Source organism: Chaetura pelagica, unplaced genomic scaffold, assembly GCF_000747805.2.
Source record: "Chaetura pelagica isolate M959 unplaced genomic scaffold, ChaPel_1.0 scaffold66, whole genome shotgun sequence".
NCBI lineage: Eukaryota > Metazoa > Chordata > Aves > Apodiformes > Apodidae > Chaetura > Chaetura pelagica.
Window position 1 is genome coordinate 171,644 of NW_009953811.1, and position 23,560 is coordinate 195,203.

A 23,560-nucleotide genomic window follows, 5' to 3' on the forward strand; every position below is an offset into this window, starting at 1 on the left:
CAAACGGTGGATCAGGGGTATGATGCTGAATGAGGAGATAGTGGGGAAAAAGAGACATGGCAAGTGCAGAAGAGAACAGATCACACCTAGATCAGAAAAAGGATCCTCCCCCCTCTTAGAAGAAACTCCTCACCAAAACCTGGAAAGAGACATGATGTACAAGTCTTATTGTTCTCTGTCAGCAGATATATGTGAAATCCACCTACAAAAACTTCAATATTTCATGTTCAGTTTGTTTGGGGTTCTCCAAGATTTAAAAGTGCATCTAAAGCATCTGCCTTAAATTGTGTTGCAATATGAATCACTCAAATATTAGGAAGTGCCAGAACTAATATAACCTCTGCAACCTTCCTTTATGTTTCTCATGTATATACAGTGACACAGCCCTTCTTTCTAAAGGACAGTGATGATCAACAACCTCATCTAAACTGAAGTTTCCGTAATGTAAAAGTAGACATATGTGCAGCTCCATCCACCATCGCTCTCTGTGATGTATTAATACACTTCACACCTGACTTTTCTGTGTGTTTCTTAATAGCTTTGATACACAGCTACTATTCATTTCATCGATCATCTGGGAAGAATATGACTTTTGAAAACCAAATCTCACAGCTTCATGTTCAATTCTTCAACACCAAGGGCTTCTTTTTACTGACAGAGTAACTTATTTTCCTGACATAACAGCCAAAATTTCAGTCCAGAGATCCTTTGGTTCACATAAGGGGGCATGGGACTTGTGCAGGGATAGGGAAATATATTATCACGTGGTTGCATACTGGATCATGATGTATACATACGAAGTTTTATAGGCAGTGTCATCCTGACATTTTCTGAATTGTGATTTAATTTTTCTGCAATCTCAGGTGGTATTTTTTAGCCTCTAAGAATAGAACATAGGACAAAAGTTTCTTCTCAATGAGACAGGAATTGTAAGTTCTTACCTAAAACACATTTTGAGTTACATTGGAATAAGAGTAGTTTTCATTTTCATCTATGTTTCTTCTAATCAAAAGCTTCCTCATTTCAGAAAATATGTGTAGAAAAATAGTCTGCCTTGTAAATAAAGAGCAGAATTTTCCAGTACTATGAATGGTTGCTTCCTGGATACCATATTTGACAAACATGTAACATAAAGGCGCTTGCCTCAGGTGGGAGCTGCGTCACTGGTTAAGTCTTCTGTCTGATACTGCAAAGCTGATTAAATATTAGCAATGAGCAAGTTGGGAAATATTAAGAGGGAATTGATGGATGACTGTGTTATTTCTTTCTCTCTCAGTAAGCACTGTAAAAAAGAAGTTTAATTCCCCAACACCTTTTTACTGTGTTGGGATGAAATTATTGTAATGCCCTGCTGATGCACACCATTCCTTTCACTCTTCAGATATTGCAGTCTAAGGCACATCGTACTCACCGCAGCAAGCTGGTCCACTCCACTTGCAGTTCGTGCTAATGTTACAAGATCCTCTTGCATCTTATCTACCCATGACTTTATCCTACAAAAACCAAAAAGAAGAAAGAAATATCCTATCAGGTGAATGGCATATGGAACTTGCATGAAATTATACAAAACAAGAAAAAGACAAAAAGTCAGAAAATGGTGTTACAATTGAACACAAAATATACAAGGCTTGTTTTTGATTGCTAAAAAAGAAGCTTGGAATGGACCAAAATATTCAAGTTGCACCCTGATGGTGTTCTCTTTCGCTGACTCAAAGCTAAGGTACTTGGGTTATTCTCTTTCTTTGACTTTTCATCAGCCTGGTGCTCTCCAGAGCAGATACTATTTTCATCACAGAATCATAAAATGGTTTAGGTTGGAGGGAACCTTAAAGATTATCTAGTTCCAAACCCCCTGCCATGGGCAGGGACTACTTCCACCAGCTCAAGTTGCCCAAAGCGCCCTCCTACCTGATCTTCATATATATCACTGTTACCAAGGTCTGTTTCCAAAAGTAATAGAGCAACAGAGCCTAACTTGCCTTCCTTTTTTTTTTTTTCAATGGAACCTCTACTCTGCCTTGATGGCCTAATTCTTCTCACACAGATTTTTGCGGAAGCCACCACACTACACCAGCCATAAACCAAACTCATTCCCAGCAATACACTTCCTGAGGGTCTTGAGGTCCGTCTTCCAACAGGTAGCACAAGCAAAGAAAAACAGCAACTGGCAGCAGGCTGACAAAACAGAACAAATCTTCTGGCCAGTAGCCCCTCTCCAGCCACTCCAAGGAAGCAGCAGAGGGATGGGCAGCAGAGGGCAAGCTGTTTTGGCAATACGTGCCTTGTCCTGGCTGCTGCTTTTCACGGGGGAGCAGGCAGTGCCGATCTGTTGCTGTGTGTGCTCAGCTCCCTGTGCCCACTAAACCTGACTCTTTGGAAAAGCTTTGGATCCAATACAGTTTTTATGTTTCTATGCCATGTCAAGTTTTGTAGCAGGAAAGGAGCCATAGTACAGGTTTATTACAGTAAGGTCCATGTTCATTCCAGTGGCATAAGAAGGCTGTGTCGTACTCTTAGCTAGGAAGTTTGATCTCCAACTCATCTGTCATAGTTACCCTGTCATTATCACAGCTCTCTGTTCCAAAACCTGGAAGAGATCCATACATTTTTCCTGGCTATTTCCTAGCCTTAATCTTATATCCAAGGAATGACTGATTAGATTATTCATGAACATAGAAAAGGCAGAAAAAAAGAGAGACTCCATTTTTGCAGTAATATGGAAAATCTGCAAGAGTAAGAAAGAATATGGAATGCTGGTTTCACTCCTTCCCATGGTCGCTGTGTGTTAAACCAGAATCAGTATCTTAAAAGAGCACAACCTCTATTATGCGGTCGTGACTTGGCTACTTTTATTAAAGGATCCTTCTTCATGCTTTAGAAGACAGCAATTACTCATCCAAAAGGAAAACATTTACGGCTATGACAACTAACATGAAGGACCTTCTGGTGGCTCAAAATAAAGTGTGCACAAATAGGAATAAGAACTACATAGACAGGAAGGTACTGTGTTTTACACAAGTGTCAAATTTAAGGCAAATCCCTTTTCTCAATCAATATTGCGTGGCTACTCAATCAATATAATGCTTGTCATGAATCCTATCTGAATACAGTAACCCACAATCAGAATATTCTGACATGTTAAACAAGAATGTTTTTAAGGTTTAGCTGAAAGTGTCTTTGAGGCCTCCACCAAAAATCTGTACCAGAAATTGAATTTTAGTTTCATAAAACCCAGAAGAGTGCTTTACATTTACAACTCAGCATTCCTTACAAAAACTGTTTCAACAACTACCAAGCTGTAACCATGGTTTCTCAATAACCATATATCCTGCTATGGTTATTGTGAGACTTCTGTTTTCACCCTCCTGCCAGTCCCTGGTCTGGCAAGTTTGACACTTTCATCTGTTGTGTCAAATCCTTTATTGTCTATTGTTTCATAGCTTTAATTTTCCCTTCCAAATCTTTGGATAAAGAACAATTATTTCACTCTGTCTGTACAGAACTTCCATTATTTCATCACTTTAAACTACTTGAATTTTAAACAAAATTTACTTCACTACTCTCATTCATGACTGAGCAATTTTAATTGATCTAGTTCCTAGGGACTAGACACTTGTCAGAAAACTGTCTACCCTTCCAAATCTCCTCAGTGCACTCAACAAAGATTTATTTCTAATCCAGATGGAGGAATGCTGAGTTATAATTCCAGAATTTTGAGAAGAATACTATGTTGATTGAACGGCAATATATGCCAAATCAATAATGCAAGAGGAGACCTCTTCACACAGGCTGTGAACATCTATATTTGCATGAACAATGTATTTCATTTGCATGTATTTTTTCTAATTTGGACCAAGCTTTAATAAACTCTTTTAAAAGACTGTAAAATCAATGCTTCTAAATCAAATAGTTCTGAAGTCCTGACAGGAGAGGTTCAACTGTATAAAATACTCTCTGGATTCTCTATAGGGAAAAAAGATGTGCACAATATTGTAAAAGCTGAAAAAAAACCCACCAAAAACAAAAGATATAACATGGAATATAAGAAATGTTTATTGGGACAAACCATTTGGCAATTAGAAAGGACTGATGGGTACTAGAACAATTGCTAACAACTCAGTCATCCCGTAGTTGATTAGCGATAAGCTGTTCATCAATTAGTAAAAAGAAACCTCAACTAACAGTAGAGCCTTTTAATGGGAAACTACAGGACTGTGTTTTGGAAGAAGGGCTTGAACAAGCTTGTTCAAGAGAAATCTTACTGATACATCATTTCCAGAAATACCTCCAGTGCATCACAGCAAGATTTACTTCAAAGAGGATTTACTTCAAAATGGGCCTGCCTCTTAAGTTGGTACATCCTCAGCTCTCTTCACAAATCATGAGTAAGTCAGGAACCAGCAGCACAATGAGTAAAAAGACTGAAGATACCATGAGTTTCTTTTCCAGCACACCACCAAAACTCTGCTGCAGAGCTTAACATCTTACTAAACATTTACAAAACATTCTACGGGGAAGACCTCCAGATGGACACAATATTTTAACACGTGCCCAAAGTCTGCTTTTATCCACTGTAACAGAGCAGCTCTTTCTTGACACTCCTTACCCTTTGTATGTTTTGACCAATCTTCATGCTATTCTGCCATTTTTTGGTGACTATTTACTGCACCATTTGAATCACTTGTATACCTATATCCAAGCAAAATAACAAGGGCCCCCTTTTGGTTAGTGTTAGTGCTTTTCCATGGAGGTTCAACAGTGGGTCAACAGAGTCATGGCCTGTATTTGCTTTCTCCCCTTGCATGGTATACCCAAAAGTACACTTACTGCCTTATTTCTTTGCTCATTCACATTCTACACCTGTAACTTGGCCACATGAAAGTGATCTATGTTGGGATTTAGGGGCCAATTACATTTTCATTAACTATTACAATCGATTCTGTCATTATTTTAATACTCCCAAAACTTCCCTTCTATACTTTGCTTTCCAAAATCTGATGTAAAATAAATTAACAGCCTGGTTTAAATCTCCACAAAGCCCTTATGTTATATAAACATTTAGTTTTGTATAGAAAGCAGTCTATTAAAAATCACCCCTTGTGGTGCATTATGTTTACCACAACTTTAAGGCCATCATGTGTACCTGTGAGAACAGCACCAACTCATAAGCACAAGTGTGAACAAAACCAAGAAAAAAAAATGCTATCATTTGCCACTTTTTAATGGTTTCTATTTTTCTGTTGGAAAGCATGAGGTATATGAAAGTTGAAAAACTGAAACCCATTACCCTAAAGTGTTTTCAAAGCATAAAATAAATAATTGAACACACTGAGATTTTTTTTTATGATCCATTTGAGTTATAAAAATTCTGGGTGTTATTTCAAAGAGGAGTCAATAGAAAAAATCAGGGAGGATTGATTTTTAAATTGACTTTTTTCATTTCCCACTGCTTTGTGTTGTTACTGGATATATTCCTCTCTGCCCTAAAAGGAACCTGAAATTGTGAGAATATAGAATAGCTAGTGAGTTAAATCTGAAATCATGAAGGAAGTTACCTTTAAAAACATTAATTACTTAAAACTACTATTATTTGCAAATTAAAAATGGATCATTTTACTCTTTAACTTGCAAAAACATTCCTGATTTTTCAATATTTCTTATATATTGTCTAGAACTCCTGCTTCCACACATTTAGCACACACCTTGCCTTTTGAAGTTAGTCACCCAGACTAGTTTTTTATTTTGTTGTGTTGTTTGTTTTTATTTCATTTGCAATTGAACTAGGCTTCTGCTTCAACGGAAAAAGGCCTCTACAGAGCTGACCCATTCTATCCTCACCCAGGTGAGCTGAACTACCTATCTCCTTTGCCTCTAGTGGAGACCTAGACAATTTGGATTCCTAGTTCAGGATCCCCAACATATCTAGGCTATCTGCTTTACTTTTAGGCAGGTTAGAGTAGACAATACCAGTTTCTAAACTGGAATAGGAAGAAGTCCACCTTGATCACAAATTAATGGCAATTTCCCTCCCCATTTGCAACTTCAGTGTAAATAATCATAATTTAAGAGTTGCTTTTCTTGCATATCCATCCTAGTTTATTAGACTTCCTGTAGTGGAAACTGTCTCTTGGTTACCTGTTTGTAAAACAGCTAGTACAGCAGTGACCACCATAACAAAGAGTAGTAATTTCAGAAGCATTTTTCTAGATTACTATCAAAAGTACTAGTGATTAAATGGCATTCTACAACTCTGAGGAAACTCTGTATAATAAATCTTGCCTTCCCCCAAGAATTTAAATAACATCATTAGTATTATTTGTAAGGTCTAACATCAGTACTTATGCATCTCAATTCTCTCATTTTGCTACCAGAAAGAAGCATACATTTGACATAATTCATGCTCCTCATAGACTGTTTTTCAGAAACGGACACAATCATATCTTAAAACTTTCAGGTGAAAATCTGTCAGAACATTTAAAATATAACTTTTTTTCCATTAAGAAAGATTATTATCTCATAGTTTGTTTTGTGTGGGTTATTTTTTTAAAAAAACATTGTCTTTTAAAAAAATGAAATAAGACCCTCCAGGCACTGAAATGCTTCTCTGATGCTCCTTTTAACTGAAGCCTGTAGCACAGTATCTGACAGCTGCTCGTGATCAGAGTTTATTTAACAATTGGAAAGCTGTCACAGCAAACGTGAGCTCCCATGACTTAAAGAAGCAGCAGCCATTTTTTTCTGCAAAGGACAGCACAGAAAGCCTGTACAAAAGGTTAGCTTGTTCCTATTGTTATTAGTTTGGCACAAACATTGTAACAGATATTTCACTGAAAGGTGATTACATTTTGCAGTACAATTGATTTTAACCTTCTCTCACACTCAGGTTTTCCCCATATCAAGGAATGACTAGACAAAAAGAGTACACATGTGCCTTTCCACAGCAACTCCGAAATTATCTGAATGATGAAGGGGACTGTCTGATTAAAGACAGACAGACACGGGTCATTTACTGGGGAATTAGAAGGTACAACACTGCTGCTGGCACCTGGACTGTGATCAGATTGATGAAGAAGTAGCCAGAGCACTACAGACCCATCCATCCACATTAAACCATTAACCAGCCTAGCATAACAGCTAATTTGACAGCACAGAAAGTTTTTGTTTTGTTTTGTTTTCCATGTTTCTCCTTTTTTTTTCCCTTTTCTTTTTTTTTTTCTTTCAAAGTAGGATAATTACATTTCCTAAAGTCAGAGGATTTTCACAGGTACACCCCTTGTTACATTCAAAGCAGAACTTATTATAGGAGGTGCCAGCCCAAGAAATCTTTCTTTTAACTTCATTGAATTCTTTTTTTATGTTAAACCTGTATACCAAACTATACATGCAGAATAAACCACTGCTCAACTACACGTATAAAAGAAACTAAAAGATCTAGATGTAGGACAGCCTGGCTTGAAGGTTTTTCCTGCTGGAACTGATGCAAAATTTTTACTGCTGACTTAAAGGAAAGTAGATTCATGTAATTATATTCCATAGCTTTGCATACTGCTCACACCAAGGTCCATTAGCTGACTTCTGCTGGGTAGTATTTTAAAATCTAAAGAGGCAGGAGTAGAACTTAATTCTGCCAACTGAAGTCTCTTCAGATGTTGGAGATCCACATCCAGTGTTCCTCACTTAAGATTATGTTTCACTCAAGTTTCTGAATAGTTCTTGCATATAAAACTAACAACAATTAAAGTAATGAAAGGTTTTAGCAGCAAGAAGAATAAGTGTTTTGAAAATAGGTCAATATTTCTTAGGTTATCAAAAAGGAAGAAAATATGCAACACATTACTCCTAATTCAATAGAAAAGGGGTGTTTGAAAAATGAGATTAGACTCAGTGCAAGCCTTGTTACATTTTTTCAAGCTCTATTTTCTTGTGCAGAAAAACATTGACTTTCAGGATCAGATGTTTTTTAGATTTGCTGTCAGCAAAGGAGAGGGGGAAGGATACAAAATTATCATAAAAGTAGGATTCTCAGCCATTCTTTGTCCCTCTTATGCAACACTAAAGAGCAAACAGAAACTGTTATTGTAATTCAGAGCAGGCATGTGAAAGAAGAACGTATGTTACAATAGAATTACTAACCTTCTGCACAGAAATTACCCATGTTGCTGCATTTATACCTCCTACTGCAAAACTACTGAGTTTTAATATCTCTATTTATTTTGATGACCTATTAAGCTGACAGTAATCGTATTTCAGGTGTGTAGGTGAATGGATAGATTTATAAAGAATCAGACTTTGGAAAGAGTAATAAAGGCAGGTTTTGTGAAATATTAAATAAATTGTCATAGTATGCTGAAATCCCACTGATTCTAAACCAGGGAAAGAAAGGTGTTGGATATAGAGAGACTGATACAAAAATCACTAAAATCCCATGGTTATTAGATCAAGCTCTTGAATCTCCACTGCATAGGCAGAAAACGAATAACAGGGAGTTGTATAGTTTAGGTGAGATATAAAAACAAACTAAGGAAAAGTAATAAATTTAAGCATTGTGAATTTTCCAGATCTTACTGTAGGATTTGTGACAGTCCAACTAGATGCCAGAGTGGAGGAGATTCAAATTCATCATCTAGAGACACGCTCTCCTCATTCTACAACTTCTATGTTTATGAACCCCTAGGGTGGTGCACAGCCTTCCAATGCTCCGTTTTCTATTGTTTTGAAATTTGCTCATTGACTACATAAAGGTTTGGCAGCTTACAACTACAGTATAAATACTTTCTATAGTAAATGGAAATTTGCAAGGAAGTTAAGGATTTGAAAATGTAAGTGAAAAGAGTGGTGTGCTGCAAGTGTTGGGAGGTGCAACTTTACTCCAATGCAACGATAACACAGGTATGTATATCCACTGCCAGCTACCTGTTGGAAAAGATATCACACCATTTTGTATAAATGTTAGGAAGTTTTGTGTAATAACAACAAAGAACAGATTAATTCATGATATTTAGCCACTGCACCAAGTGAAGAAAATAGGGAAGTTATGCTATGTCTATGCATGCAAATGATGCACAAAATACTTAATCTGCTTTATAGGCAAAGATATTTCCTCTGTTAGCAAGAATAAGAAAACAAGAAAAAAATAAGAAAAAAGAAAAAATAGTACTTTGTTTCTTTGCCCTCTGTTTTATCTGCCCACATGTGTCAAGCTGGCCATGTAGTCTGCTAGAACTTTACAGATGTAAGAGTATCAATAGCCAATAGCCAAGTGACTACCCCAGCTTCCCTGATGCCTGTGCATAACAGGTATGAGGCTCTCCAAGTGGCACCCGACAATAAGGAGGACAAAGGTTCATCTAGCTTGGAGGTGTCACCGAGGTTAAGTCAGGCTACACCCTGCATCAAAACTGCTTCCATAAAGAAACAGACAGGCCACTTTCATATGAGAGTCCTTCTGAAGGGAACAAAGGGCCCAATATGCAGACCAGACCCACTTCTTAGGGAAGTCGGCTGACTCCCTGTGTCCCAGGTGAAAGATGTAAGGAGGAAACAACCTCTCTTCTTGTTTCAGTTCAGTCCAGTTCAGTTCTTTATCTGCAACTGCACTTTCCACCTCAGTAAGTGTGTGGTAGATTCTCCAAAATGTCCATATATTAACCTGGGGTGACCAAGTAATTCCTTAAATATGGTGCTCACTTTCAAAAGCCACGATCATATTATTTTATAAACTTGTTCAGTATAAACCAAGTGGCTGACAGGTGTTTAGCCACACATGTTCATAATTACAGCTTCTGCTTCCCAAATAAGTCTTCTGGAATCTAAAGCTTCCTAGCAAATAACATGAAAAATATCCTCTAATGGAAATTACTGTTGCACAAAATATCATTTAATAATTTAAGCTCAGTCTTTAATGTAAGTCTGAAAAATAGAATCAGCAGCAAAATAAAAAGCTGTAAAAAGAACTCCTTAAAAATTATTATGTTTTAATTACCAAAGATTATAGTGCTAAAACAGTCCAACATAGAAGTCATAACAAATTTTCAGCTCAAATGAGTGCCAGTAGTCCTCAGGTATATTTCACTAATGGCTCTTATAATCAGATACACATCTAGTACATTTATTGCTTCGCATTGAAAAAACTATCAAACACCCACAATCTAGTTACCATTTCTGTGGTTGAGAAATTTAAATTAAAAATGAAGAATCCCTAATTTGTTTATCATCTGTATTAGAAGAAACTCAGTTGTTGGGTTTTTTTTACATTGCAATGGTCTAACATATGGTCTAGAATGTGGAAGAGCAGCCACCAGAGAGACCTGGATGTGTTTGCTGCTGCTGAAGTTCCCCCAGAACTAAGATGCCTCTCATCCTCTCTTTGCTTCACCTCTGGTAACTAGTAATAGTGTCCAACATAATCTGGACTAAGCTCATTACCCCAGTACAAACACAGATACTCCCCTGAAATTATATATTCAATCTGGTAAAAGAGACTGAAACTGAATCTCACATACATCACTACAGTTATTCCAGTCCTGAAGCAAATGAATGTGGGTTAGAAGCTGATCCCTGTGCAAAGTAGTATGTAAATGCTACTACTTTTTAATGCTTTGATATTATATGATAAGTCTCTTAGTGGTATAATACCCTTGGAGAATAAAAAAAGCATGTCTTAAAATAATGATTCAAAAATAAATCTCAGTGTAAAGGAACTTTACAAAGTGCTTAACTGCAAAATTTTGCTAATGTGTTTCAGGCAATAAATTATGTTATCAAGTGTGTTTAACATATCGCACTCATATTTTAACCATCATTTATATAAAAATTACTTTTTCCCAAACCTAACAAGCATAACATTTTAGCCTCAGGGAACAAAAAAAAACAAACTGTAAGGGAATTAAAACATGGCATACTATAGCCATGACTAGCCAGGAAGAGATTAAAAGAAAAAACGTTTCATACAAACCAGGAATATATGCAGAAATATACTAATGCCCATGTATCCACACATATGTGCACCAATTCAACTCATTGAGAATTTCATCTGAACCACCCAATTTGTGCCATTATCATTGTAATATCTTGTTTTCAGGCATTTAGAAAGCAAAAGCTACTCATATGGACTGGACATCTGTGCTCTCCATACTGAATAAACTATACAAGCTGAAAAATAAGAAACATACACTTACCTCCTGAAAGCATGCAATTACTTTGATCTGCTGCTTGCAGTAGGACATTTAATATACATGAAGAAACCATAGTATCTAGGCATAACTGTATGAAAACAGACACTACATAACGTCTACATAATGCAGTAGCATAATATCACTGTACATGAGGTGGTATGATCACACCAAATTCAAAGCCTGCCTCAGCCTGACAAATAAACACAGAATCAGATCTTAGACTGAAAAGAAACTTTCTGAAGTAATAGAAAATAAATAGCAATTCAAATAAAAAAACCCTCTGACTCCAACTGTACCCCATCAGTGTAATGCTATTCTTCCAATTTATTACTTTTTTCAAATTATTATATGCTTTAGGAACATTTTGTGTGCATTGTACTCCAAAAATATTAATTGAAAGCTGCACATCTGAGTTGATCAGCTTTTTCATTTGCAAATATATTTTTTCAAAGCCTGACTTCCACTGTGCAAAACTGCCACCTCCCTAACGTGCCACTGCTATGGCATGTGTAGTAAAGAGCACTTCCAGTAATGAAGAGATATTTTTATGGAGAGACCTAAACAGACTCCATCTTCTGAAAGACAGGCACTATCTGCATTCAGCGCTGCCATTAAATACAAAAAACTAAAATACCATGACAAAAGATGCAAAAAATACAAAGCGGAGATTATTGTATAAGCAAAAGCCTGGCACAGAATATTAAGTTTCTACAGAAATTAGCATCAAAATTAGAATAGCCATGCTGTCTTTAAATTCTTTCCATTTCAGAAAGTCACGCTGAATTACACTGAGTTTTTGCTAAAGGCACAGCTGGCATTTTTTGGTGCCTGGGATGTAAAAGCATATTAATGGCTATTTGAAGAGGATAATTGTACATTAAAAAAATAATCAATGCATTCTTTTCATCCTGTTCAAGAAGTTATCAATCTGTTCACATACACACTGCAGTTTTCTGTCTTGAAAACAGTTTTGAAAGGTGTTCATTGCAAGATGGGGCCAAATCCATGAACTCTAGGTATATCAGCTAGTCTAGTGGAGGTCAGGACTCCTGAGCCCAGGGGTAGTACAGTACTGGCACAAGCTGGTGCAGATAGACCTTAGATATATTTACATCAGCACTGAGTTTCTCCAGGGTGTCAGACAGACCAGCTGCGTATCAGAAGTGCTAGCATACTGTGAACTACCCAAAAAAAAAAAATTAAAAAAAAATCAATGCAATTATCCTGTAAAGAACCAACAGCAATGTAAACCATTTTTCAGTCTTCCACTTTACAAAATTAACCTTTGAAATGGGTAGTGTCAGGCTTCATAAGCCACTTCAGTCATGAACAGCCATGCAGGTCTTATATTTCTGTTGTAATCCTGCAAGAGTTTTATAAAGTATTTTTCTTAAATTTGCAGAAACTGGATAGTGAAGGATAATGTCACATGCCACTATTGAAGCCTCAGCTTCATTCTGTAAGCGAAAAGGAACTCTTACAGATAGCTCACAAATTACTCACACAAACCTTTAGGAAAAAGAGAGTATGTGCTCCTGATGTCTGGGCTTCACTTTGAAAGCCTGTTTGAGGAGACTGCAAGCGTTTGATTCAGAGGGCTCTGGCACACAAATGGTTTTGAACCGTGCACATGGGGCCAAAGGGCTGTAAGGGTCAGTTCACAGTAAAGCTGAACAGGAATGACACTAGATGTAATTCAGCTTTAAAACAATGCCTTCTCAAAGAGGCTTTGCTCTCCTTTCTCAGGCGGGGGTGAATGCTCTAAGGTCAGGAGGCCACAATGCTTGTCAGTGCATTCAATGCACATTAAAAAGACAGGCTATTAAGGAAGAGTCTCTGACATTTACTTGGGAGCCAACCCTCCCCTCTTCCACTTGTCCCCTTCCCCAATTTCAACACATTCTCTAATTAAGCATCAATACAATGCAATGTAATTGAACAGATGTAGTAGTCATTACCAGGAATTACCCATTCTCCTATCAAATCAGACTGTACAGAAAGGGCTGTGTTTGAAATGGGTGAACTTAATTGCCTGATGGTCCCCAAGAGGGATATACAAATAGATCAAGACATCACACACGCGCAACTGATCTCGGCTCTGACATGAGCTTTTTGTCACTCCCTCATCTATCTTTGCTTACTAGGGGTAATGGTGGCCGAAGTCAACACCAGACAATTTAATAAATCAGAGCATTGGATGTGCTTCAAATGAGCATACCAAAAGGCAGGCTTTAGTGACATTTTGATTAAAGTTCCATATATAGAAAAAGCTTTTTACAAGGCAGCTGCTTAAAAGACAATATATTTGACTAAAAACAGAGCAGGGTAGCTGGTATCCCTTGGCAATTTACTGTGAAACATTTGTTTGCTTCACAATGATTTGATTCACAATCATTGCATTTGCATGGTTAGTTGATTAAATCAGTATCTCTAGGAGTCATTACAGTGAGCAAAGAAAAAAAAAAAGTCAATTGCTAAAGTAATGCCTCTATGTGTTATGCAAAATAGATAAATCACAAAAACACATTTCATTTCCTTTTTCAGCATCTCTTTCTCTATTTTCATTTTCCAGTATAAAGTACTGGAAAAAGAGTCATAAATAGTGTTTAATTAAGAAAAGTGTTAATCCAGAGCAGTGGGGATAGCTGTTCTGAAGGGAACAGTTTAATAAACAATTACAAATTCACTCATATTGATCTAGGAAAGGATTTTTTTAAGTTAAAAAAAAAAAAAAAAAAAAAAGAGTATTCAAATAGAAACAACTATAATTTGACTCTAATCTTGCAAAGAACACAAGCCACTCTCCACCTCAGGCTGTCTCTCCCTATGCTATGATCTGCACTGTGACAAATTAAGGGCATTGGTTCCAACATGAGCTATCAGAAGAAACCAGAGTATACAAAAGGTACAGATATGAAGTTGTGAGGCAACAGAAAAGGGGAAAGTAAGTAAGTGCCTGGCAAGCAGGGAAAGTATCAACTCCGGAGGGTCATGCTGTATGTTTTTTAGGCCTGGATGGGTGTCACTCAACAGAAGAGAGCAGTAGCTGGCAGGGATGGAAAGTGGAAATGAAAGGACAGCTCTTATATTGCAAAAGCACAAACTGAAAGATCTAATTGCTTAATTTAAATATATCTCTGTGAACGAGAGCATTTCAACTTTTTTTAAGTTGTATTTTATTTATAAAATGCTACCCTAGGTAGTCTCCAAACTGCTCAGTGAAAAGACTGTCAATATCATTAGAGAAAGATGAAGGAGCCTTTTAAACTAGGTGCAGTTTCTGCATTTCTCGTCATTGTAATGACTGTAATACAATTTTGTTGTGACAACACACCAGATTCCAAGGATACAGAGTGCCTCCACAGCTCTGAATATGTAACATTCCCCAGATGCAAGGGAAGGCAAAAACTTCAGTACAACTGTGTTCTCATGTTCACCATGAAGACAGTTCTGAAATAGCAGAAACACACCTTTGTCAGCCACTCATTCGCTAAGTGTCACACTCTGTACAATTTTCTTCTTTGTAACTATATACATTTTTTATTTGTTTGTTTATTATTTATTTTGCATCTGATATGTTTAAAGCACTACAGAAAAAGCTCTGTGCTCAGGCTGCAAAACTGTCTGTATACTACTGTCTGCATACTACTCAAACTTCAGACTTAACACTCATCAGATAACAACTTGGTCTTTCCTGCCTGTTGAGAAAAACATGTAATGTTTAGTTAGGATGGACTCTACTTAAGTCTTTAATTATTATTTTTTTTAATTAAATGGAAAAAAGGGAATCGGGTAGAAATAGGCTAGTAGTTTCTATATCAAAGTTCTTCCTTGCCTGTTCCATTGCATGCACGTTAAAATAAACTTCACACCATTATAAGCTGCATTCAATTTGTTTATTTTAATATTCTCTCTCACACAGAGGTATGTCTAATGAACTAGTAGTAACAGAAGCACTTTACACAACATGCGTAAGTCAAATAAAATTGCCTACAAGAAGCATTAATCCATCATTGAAATTTTGTCAAAGATTCTCGTTGGATTGCAAAGAATAAAAGTCAGAGTCTTCTCCAGTTAAAAGCTGATTTGTTATGCTGAGACCATCAGGTCAGATTTGAATGCAATGCCTGTCCCATGCTGATCTGACATTCCAGTCACTGATTAATGCTTCAGAGGTGCATTGAGAGGTCCTAGATTTTCTTTCTCTGTAAATTACAGGCAGAAACAGGATGAACACGGGAGATGCGAGCCAAACAGGACCAAATTCTGAAGTCTGATTTGAATGATCACAACATGATCAACAGCCGTTGAGCCATCTCCATGTGCCAAGAAGTAAGTTTAACTGAATTGAGTGGTCCTATTTCAGTCCCTCAGATATCTTCATTAGGCTTTATGCTGCTGAAGGACTGCATTCAGAAATCATTAATCTGGCCTCAAATTCACGAGCATGGTTTGAAAGGTATTTATGCTTAAATCTAGCATTTAGAATAATTTTAACTAACCTTGGCTTTATATGAGTTATTTAAAAGAGCTTAAAACAGTCCTTTAAGCTATTATCTCAGCTTCACAAGGTAGAAAAGGCAACAAACCCCTTCACTGATTTTGTTGTTAAGCAGCAGTAACAGGCTGGTGCTCGTGTGCAGACAGTCAAAGTATGTTATCTGGCACTAATTATGAGTGGCTTGTTTGACTCATACACCCTTAGTGTTCTGCTAAATTATTAACTCTATAGATGGAGACTATATCCTTACTGCAACTTTACACAGTGCTTCTTCATGCTTGGGAGTATAAATGAAGTCTCTGACTGTTTTCCTAGTACAAGGCTGAGATATTTTTCAATGGCTAAAGGATGTGCATACTCAAGCTCCATTATATTAACAGCAATCTGAGGAGCATTTGTGTGATCTGCTTAGGTTCTTCTGTAGGTTTTCTAAATTGCCTCTTTGGAAGTTTCTGCATCTTACTATTGACTGCATAGGGTAGTCAAGTGCCTGACTTGGGCTCCCTGAACTGCACCTCAGGATTGTGTCATAGGGTAAATAGTACAGGAGCTTTCACAAATGTTTAAATCCCCACAGTTGTTTTGCAAAGGAAAATATTCCTTAACTAAATTGTTAACCTGCTTCTCTCAACAAAATTCCCCTCTTCAAGTGAGAAGTTAAGTACAGGCCTGTCACATCCAAAACCACCTGATCTGTGTGGGTACAGAAGAAGGTAAACAAAGACAGAGACACCTCACCACTCCCCATTTGTAGGATTACCATGTCATTTCTTGTCCTAGCAATCATGATTGCTGAAAAGTATCTGGAAAGCATTCTGAGATCAACTGATGTTTAAAAGGCCCTTAGCACACAACAAAGTAGCACAATCAAAATTTGATCCATTTGTACCCCTTTCTAAGCATGTTGCTGAAACAATCTCTTCATTTAAAATGAATGCAGTGCTATGTGAGATCTGTTGCCTGCAGTACAACTGATGATACTTTAGATAAGAGACACAAGATAGCTTTCAGTCTTACAAAGGTTACAGACCACTTTAATGAAAGTTTAGAATTTGTTTAATATTTAATCAACTTAATACTTTGATTTATGTAGGCTACTCTATATCCTCCAAGGGAAACAGGAGAGTACTTTCACATAAGAGCATTTGGGGAGAAAAATGTTGACATTTCTACTCAACTCCTAATTGTGCATAAATCTTTTACAGTTCTTCTCTTTCTCTGAATAAATTATTTTCCCATTATAAACACAAAATCAGACATTTCCAAACTGTGGTTTATGATAAGCACTATTCATAAAACACTAGTTTGTCCTCATTTCCAGTACAAAACCAGCACTACTATGAGACACTGGGAAAGGCATTAATGCACACACAATACAGGTGAGTTGTCATGATCTTCAGCTCTGTAGAAATCTTTTTTGAGACAGCAAAAAGCAGTTCTTGAAACAAAAACATGGAGGCAAAACACTGATAAGCCATGAAAAAGACAAAGAAGAGACTAATAGATTAATGCATAAAAGCCATTAAATTCTTAATGATGGTTTCAGATTGGGGTAGCTGAGATGAAGCCTATGTATATAAACTGTAATATCAAAATACAAGGGTTTCCTCCACACACACTCTATAGTATACAACACAATGAGACACTGAAAACATGCACGAAAAGGTACTGTGAAAGTATCTGATGGCTATTTGCTTTCATATATAAGAAACGTATTGGCAGCTTGGTTACTATACTCTTTGACAACTGCTAAATACAAAATAATCAAGTAGCATGTTCTGCATTAATAGGCTGTAAAACCTGTTGCTGTCATTGCTGCATCCTCTTTTCTCTATTTCTGATGAGATACTTTGAAATTGCATTTTTCTGCACCTAAATTCATAAATCCCTTAGCAAGCACACATTTACTGCATTGACTTTTGCCTTTTATCATTTCTTTTCAAATGCCAATCCACAGTAAGAGACACATCATCATTCAAAAGTCCATGCTAGTGATCTTGGGGAGGGAAAGTGGGCAGACTGATTTTGTTCCCACAAGAAAGAAGTAAGTGACCTATGAAATGTGAAGCTAGCCTTTTATTTGTTACCAGTCAGCTGGACAAGTAAAAGGGACCACCCTCTTTGTTATGCTTATTGGGCTTTTGTCAACACTACATGCTCCAAATTGGTATTTCTTGAAAGACTAAAGCCATTACAAGTGACCTGCCAAACCATAAAGGAAATCATGGTAGAACCATGAAAAGAATCCTTGTCATGGGTTCACTAGACTTTTGGGCAAGAAAGTGTGAGCAGAAATAGGTTAGTCCTATAACCTCTAACCTCTCCAAACCCCTAATATTCAGACAGAAGTAGCAAGCAAAACCATCCAGAGCAGTTCTACTGCTCCACAGCCGTTCAAATCCTCACCTCTCACTTGATGCAGTAAAATGTGTGTCATTCTACATGACTTTGTACTACTTTTATACTGTTACTAATTGATTGCTTTTAGCAGCTTTCAGAGTAAGAGCACCATGGCAATAAGAAACCAAGTCCTACTACTTCTCTATTTGTGAAATAACAGTATTAACCAACAAAACATTTGAAATTTCAAGAGAAAAGCCAACAAAGAGCTGTCTATGTGGCTATAGTTAAGTGATAAGCCATTATTTCTTTCTGAAGCCACCTGATGATGCATTAAGCAAGATGCTTCCCACTCCCACAGACAGGTACAACCATATCTCTAACTACACCACGTAGATATGCACAAATCTATGGGGCTGGATAGGATGCACCCAAAAGTGCTGAAAGCAGTAGCAGGGGTGCTCACCATATTACACGCCTGTTAGTCTGACTTCAGTACCAAGGAAGCTGATGGAGCAGATCATCCTGGGTACCATCATGTGGTACATGCACAACCAAGTGATCAGACCCAGTCAGCATGGGTTCATGAAGGGCAGGCAGACAGTTGGACTTGATGATCTTAAAGGTCTTTTCCAACCTTGATGATTCTATGTTTCTGTGATTCCCCAGGTGTCATGTCACCTTCAGGCACTCTGGGGCAGAGAGTCTTATGGACTGGTCAGAACTGATACCTTCAGAGCTCCTCCACCTCCTCCTAGGGACATAACTGTTCACCTTGCACATAAAATTTAATACTGGATTTCTCACACTGGGCTGTTTTTATTCATGGCATCATACACAAGTCTAACAACTGGCAAAATGCTGAGGTCAGCTGTTTTATAGCTTGAATCCAAAGAATCCAAAGTATGGCTCTACTTTATATACATTTATCACGTTACTCATGCATTAGCTCATGCATTCTTCCAGTAGTTCTCATCTTCTATCATATAAATGCCATTTAGTTCATTGTTTTAGCCATATGCTAAAAGCACTCTTCAAGCTCCAGTTACTAGCAAACAACATATTTTCTTTGTGCTTTGTATTTTCAACTGTCTATTTAGATGTTTCTTGGTCTACACATCTTCCACTGCAGATGGTTTGTGTACACTTCTCTTAGTCCTTTCATAGTCACTTCTGTGACTATGCACAGCCTACTCAATAGTTAAGTGTCTAACTTTTTAATCAGCCATACAGCCAAGCTCTCATTATTTGAGATAGGCATATACTAGACAGTGTTTTTCAGACTCATGTAACACTGCTTTAGCCTTAAGCAAAGGAAAAAGGATGCTATGACATGTTCCTTTCAGCCAAATTCTATTAATCCAGTAAAACTCTTACTGCAAGTAATTCCACAGTTCAAGAACTTAAATAATATTCCTTTCACTGAACTCAATGAAGCCTATCTAAACTGAAAAAAACCAAGGATTTACCAGGAGGTATTTCAAGAAGCTGTTTTTATTTTAAAAAAATAAAATAAAAAAAAAATAAAAAAAATGAAACCCTTTGAAAAGGTTAAGGAAAATTTACCCATGTGCTATGGGCAAAACATGACCATTTTCATCCTTCCTTAAACATTGTTTTACAGAAAGTGAAAGGAGGAAGATTAAAAAATCCCTAGCAGCAGAGAAAGATGGTTGTTACTGAAAGAAAGCATACCATGTCTGTGCTGCCTGTAGTGTAATTTTTTTTCCACCTAGTTCTGTTTCCAAAAGATGTGGAGCAGCTATAAAAATACTTTCATTGTCTGTCCACTTATATTGTTTATCTACAGTCTTCATAATTACTTCCGTGCCTCTACATAGTCAATTACTTTAAGTAAAAAGCCACTCTAACTCATGACACAAACACATTAAAATTGCATCACTTAATAAGGAAACAGCTTGAGGACACTCACAGCACATACCTAAAATGTTCAACATGGTCGTTGGATGCTAGCACTAAATAGGCAGAATTCCTTGCACCCGAATGAATGTTTTACAGCACAGAGTAATGGCATCTGTAAATATGAAGCATGACATGCTGGAAGCATCTGAGCAACAGTAATTGCAGCTTCTACTTGAAATTCATTTGGGGAATTTGATGAGCTCCAGATTCAGTACCACAATGAAAAACTGATACTTTAAGAATGGACAGGGGAATGGAATAAGGAAGTAATGAAAGAAAAGACTTCTTTATTGTGGGCCTGCTTCCCTACAAGAGCAAATATCTGCTATAAAATGATAAATCTCTTCAAATCAGAAAAATTTCAAAGAAGGACAAAGTAGAGGGATGGAGGGAAGAAGGGCTATGAAAAGCTGCTCATTTTTTTTCATCACTTTCAAAATGTTCACTGGTGTCAGTAATGTCAGGATTTTCCCAAAGTTAGGAAATTTCCTGAATAACATCACTGTAACAAAAACTGCATTCACATCAGCAAACACTGTGGCACATCAAGAGAAAATCTGGGGAGTAAAGCAGTCATGCTGAGGACCAAATGCCTAAACCAGGTGCCCTTGAAGCATTTTACTTTGGACTTCATTATAGTTTGGTCCTGTGGACTGAATGCCTGTGAGCAGATAGATGGTGTTGACTGTGCTCACGAAACACAATTTCCAGTTAATTTTCACCTAGAATAAAATTTGAGTGCACCAAGATCACTCTGCAATGTGAATCCAATGTGGACATCCCTATCTGAAGTACAGTGCTAAGCACACCAGAATCTACAGCTAAAATTGGTAAGCTTTTGCAATAATATTTGTATTCCCTTTCTCACAGCCACTAGAATTTCTAATACTATTCCTTTTTGATTTGAAAATGACATTTTTTAAAACGAGACCACTTTAAGATAGTTTGCAACATAAGGATTTGGTTTTTATGTTAATTTTATCTCTTTATCTCTCATTTTCATAATGATGGCCTTCACTACAATCATTCCATGAAATCCTAAGTAACTTGGAAAGCATCTGGTAAGAACATAAAAGTCAAAAAGTTTGTCTCAAGAGCCAGAATTGCTGAGTAGTTCTGAAGTAGTAGCACAGTAGTTGGGGATGAGAGTGCATTGCCTACTTTGTCAAAGCACATGAAAATAATTTTAAACTCATTTTCTTAATACTTATTATCAGTACAAAATGAAAAGTCCACTTATGTAGGTATTTATACAGAAAGTTAATTTGTTTGTTTTATCAACTTGTATGTGTGAAATACATTTTATTCTTAGATTCCTTTTCTTTCTCAACATGCTTCTTGAACTGAGAGGTCTGAAATGGATCCTGTACTCCAGGTGCAGCCTTACCACTGCTGGAACATGTGAAAGAGCAATAGCGCTTACAGTATAAGGTGAGTTTCAAACCAGTTCCCAGAGTTACATCTGCTGTGTACCTGGGCATCAGCACTGTGCCTGTGAGCACATTCAGTGTATTTGGGTCACTAATTCCGTGAGCAGGCAGGAACTCCTGCACAGACAAGACCATGGACTGATCTAAAACAAGGGACACACTTTAGCCAAGGTGAATGACTGTATCCCAGCCACTTTCACAGGAATTTGCTGTGGTAGATGAGGATTGGGTTAGGGATTAGTTAAGCAATCTGGACATCCATAAATCGATGGGTCTGGATGGAATACACCAGTGGGTGCTGAGGGAACTGGCGGAGGTGATTGCTAGGCCACTCTCCATCATCTTTGGTAAGTTGTGGGCAACAGGAGAGGTGCCTGAGGACTGGAGGATAGCAAATGTCACTCCAGTCTACCAGAAGGGCAAGAAGGAGGACCTGGGTAACTGGTCAGCCTCACCTCCATCCCTGGAAAGGTGATGGAACAACTTATTCTTGGTACTATCTCTAGGCATATCAAGGATGAGAGGGTCATTAAAAGCAGTCAACATGGTTTTACCAAGGAGAAGTCATGTTTGACCAACCTTATAGCCTTCTATGAAGAAGTAACTAGGTGGACCCATGTCCCTAAGCACCACTTTCAGATACCTCCAGGGTTGGTGATGCCACCACTTCCCTGGGCAGCCTGTTCCAGTGCCTGACAACCCTTTCAGTAAAGAAATGCTTTCTAATATCCAATCTAAATGTTCCATGGCGCAAGTTGAGGCCATTTTCTCTTGTTCTATTGCTTGCAACTTGTTAGAACAGACGCGCACACGTCACTACAAACTCCCTTCACATAAATTCCAGGGAGGTTGTGGAGTCTCCTTCACTGGAGACATTCAAAACCCACCTGGATCCTTTCCTATGTGATGTACTCTAGGGGACCCTGCTCTGGCAGAAGGGGTTGGACTAGATGATCTTTCGAGGTCCCTTCCAACCCCTAGGATTCTATGATTCTATGATTCTATGAAATTACTTTGAATTTTATCTTTCAGTAACAACAACAAAACAAACAAACAAAAAAAACTCACACAAGAAACGTTATTTTCACAGCAGTTTTAAACAGATCACTTAGTTCTTTACATGTGTGTATATGTAAGTATCTGTATATACACATGAACATAACTTTACACAGAAGTCAGTTGCAATAATTCATGGGTATATTAAATTATTAATTCCAAATACGTTTCAGCAGTAACAGAAAAATGTAACATTTACATAGCTCAAACTCATAGCTATCCTGTAAAGTGTTTAGAAATAAGTATTTGTAGTTAATAGTCCATTATTTCTCACTCTTTTATTGCTTTTAATAGAAGAGTTTTTCTATACTTTCATATTAAAAGGTATTTAGTGAATTAATGTCTATTTCTTTTTAATGTGTGTTGAACCACTGCTGTAAACAAACCTGCATGAACATGAAGGGGGATTTACATAGACAAACCTTTTAACACATCACTCTATCAGAGAACAAGGATCTGATCTTTTGTATTACAGTCCTATAAAATATTTCTAATATTTCCCTGTCCTTAACTTAGTACTTGATCCTGCAAACTTTTCTGCATAAGAAGCCTCCTGTGAAAGTCTGCATGAAAACCGCAAAAGGCAAGAAGAAAAATTAACTTGCACCTTCCCATGTGGAAATGATTACAGAACTGCTGAGTTAATCTACAATTAATAGAGCAGAGAAGCAAAAGTATGGCAGCATCAACCTCCTTGCACAAGCTAATAAAAATGGCCAAATTTCTACTCCTCTTATCTGCCATGACTATATCTACACATCAGTTTACAGCATATATTTTATATTTCTCACTCATCCCAGACACAATTTCCACTCAAAGCATTAGGGATCCAATGCAAAAATGAGCTATGTAGCAGGCATTACAGACCTGCAATGCAGGCTGGAGAACAGATTTTTTTTTGCAGCTGTTCAGTCTGCAGTTTCTTATGGGGATATAGATTATTTTGATGAGTGTCATCTTGTAGCACCCTTTGAGCTGTGACACACCAGCTTAATGGATAAAGGGGAAAAGTTCTAATACACTTTAAAAGGACTAGCTGTACAGAGGTGTTGAAGCACACATAAAATGGTTTGTACTATAAAAAAAAAATCACTAGGGCAATCTGTAATATACTATTACAAAATTTATATCTATAT

General features: G+C 37.3%; 1 protein-coding gene across 1 annotated transcript in view; it reads right to left on the minus strand.

The window, feature by feature from the left end:
- Positions 1 to 23,560, minus strand: part of LOC104391927 (voltage-dependent calcium channel subunit alpha-2/delta-1-like) — a gene marked incomplete at its 3' end in the record, with an annotated part of 226,228 nt that overhangs the window by 170,083 nt on the left and 32,585 nt on the right. Inside the window, exon 2 of the mRNA XM_010001279.1 lies at positions 1,412 to 1,493. Within this exon, the coding sequence (XP_009999581.1) occupies positions 1,412 to 1,493 (82 nt within the window). The remainder of the gene's footprint in view (positions 1 to 1,411; positions 1,494 to 23,560) is intronic.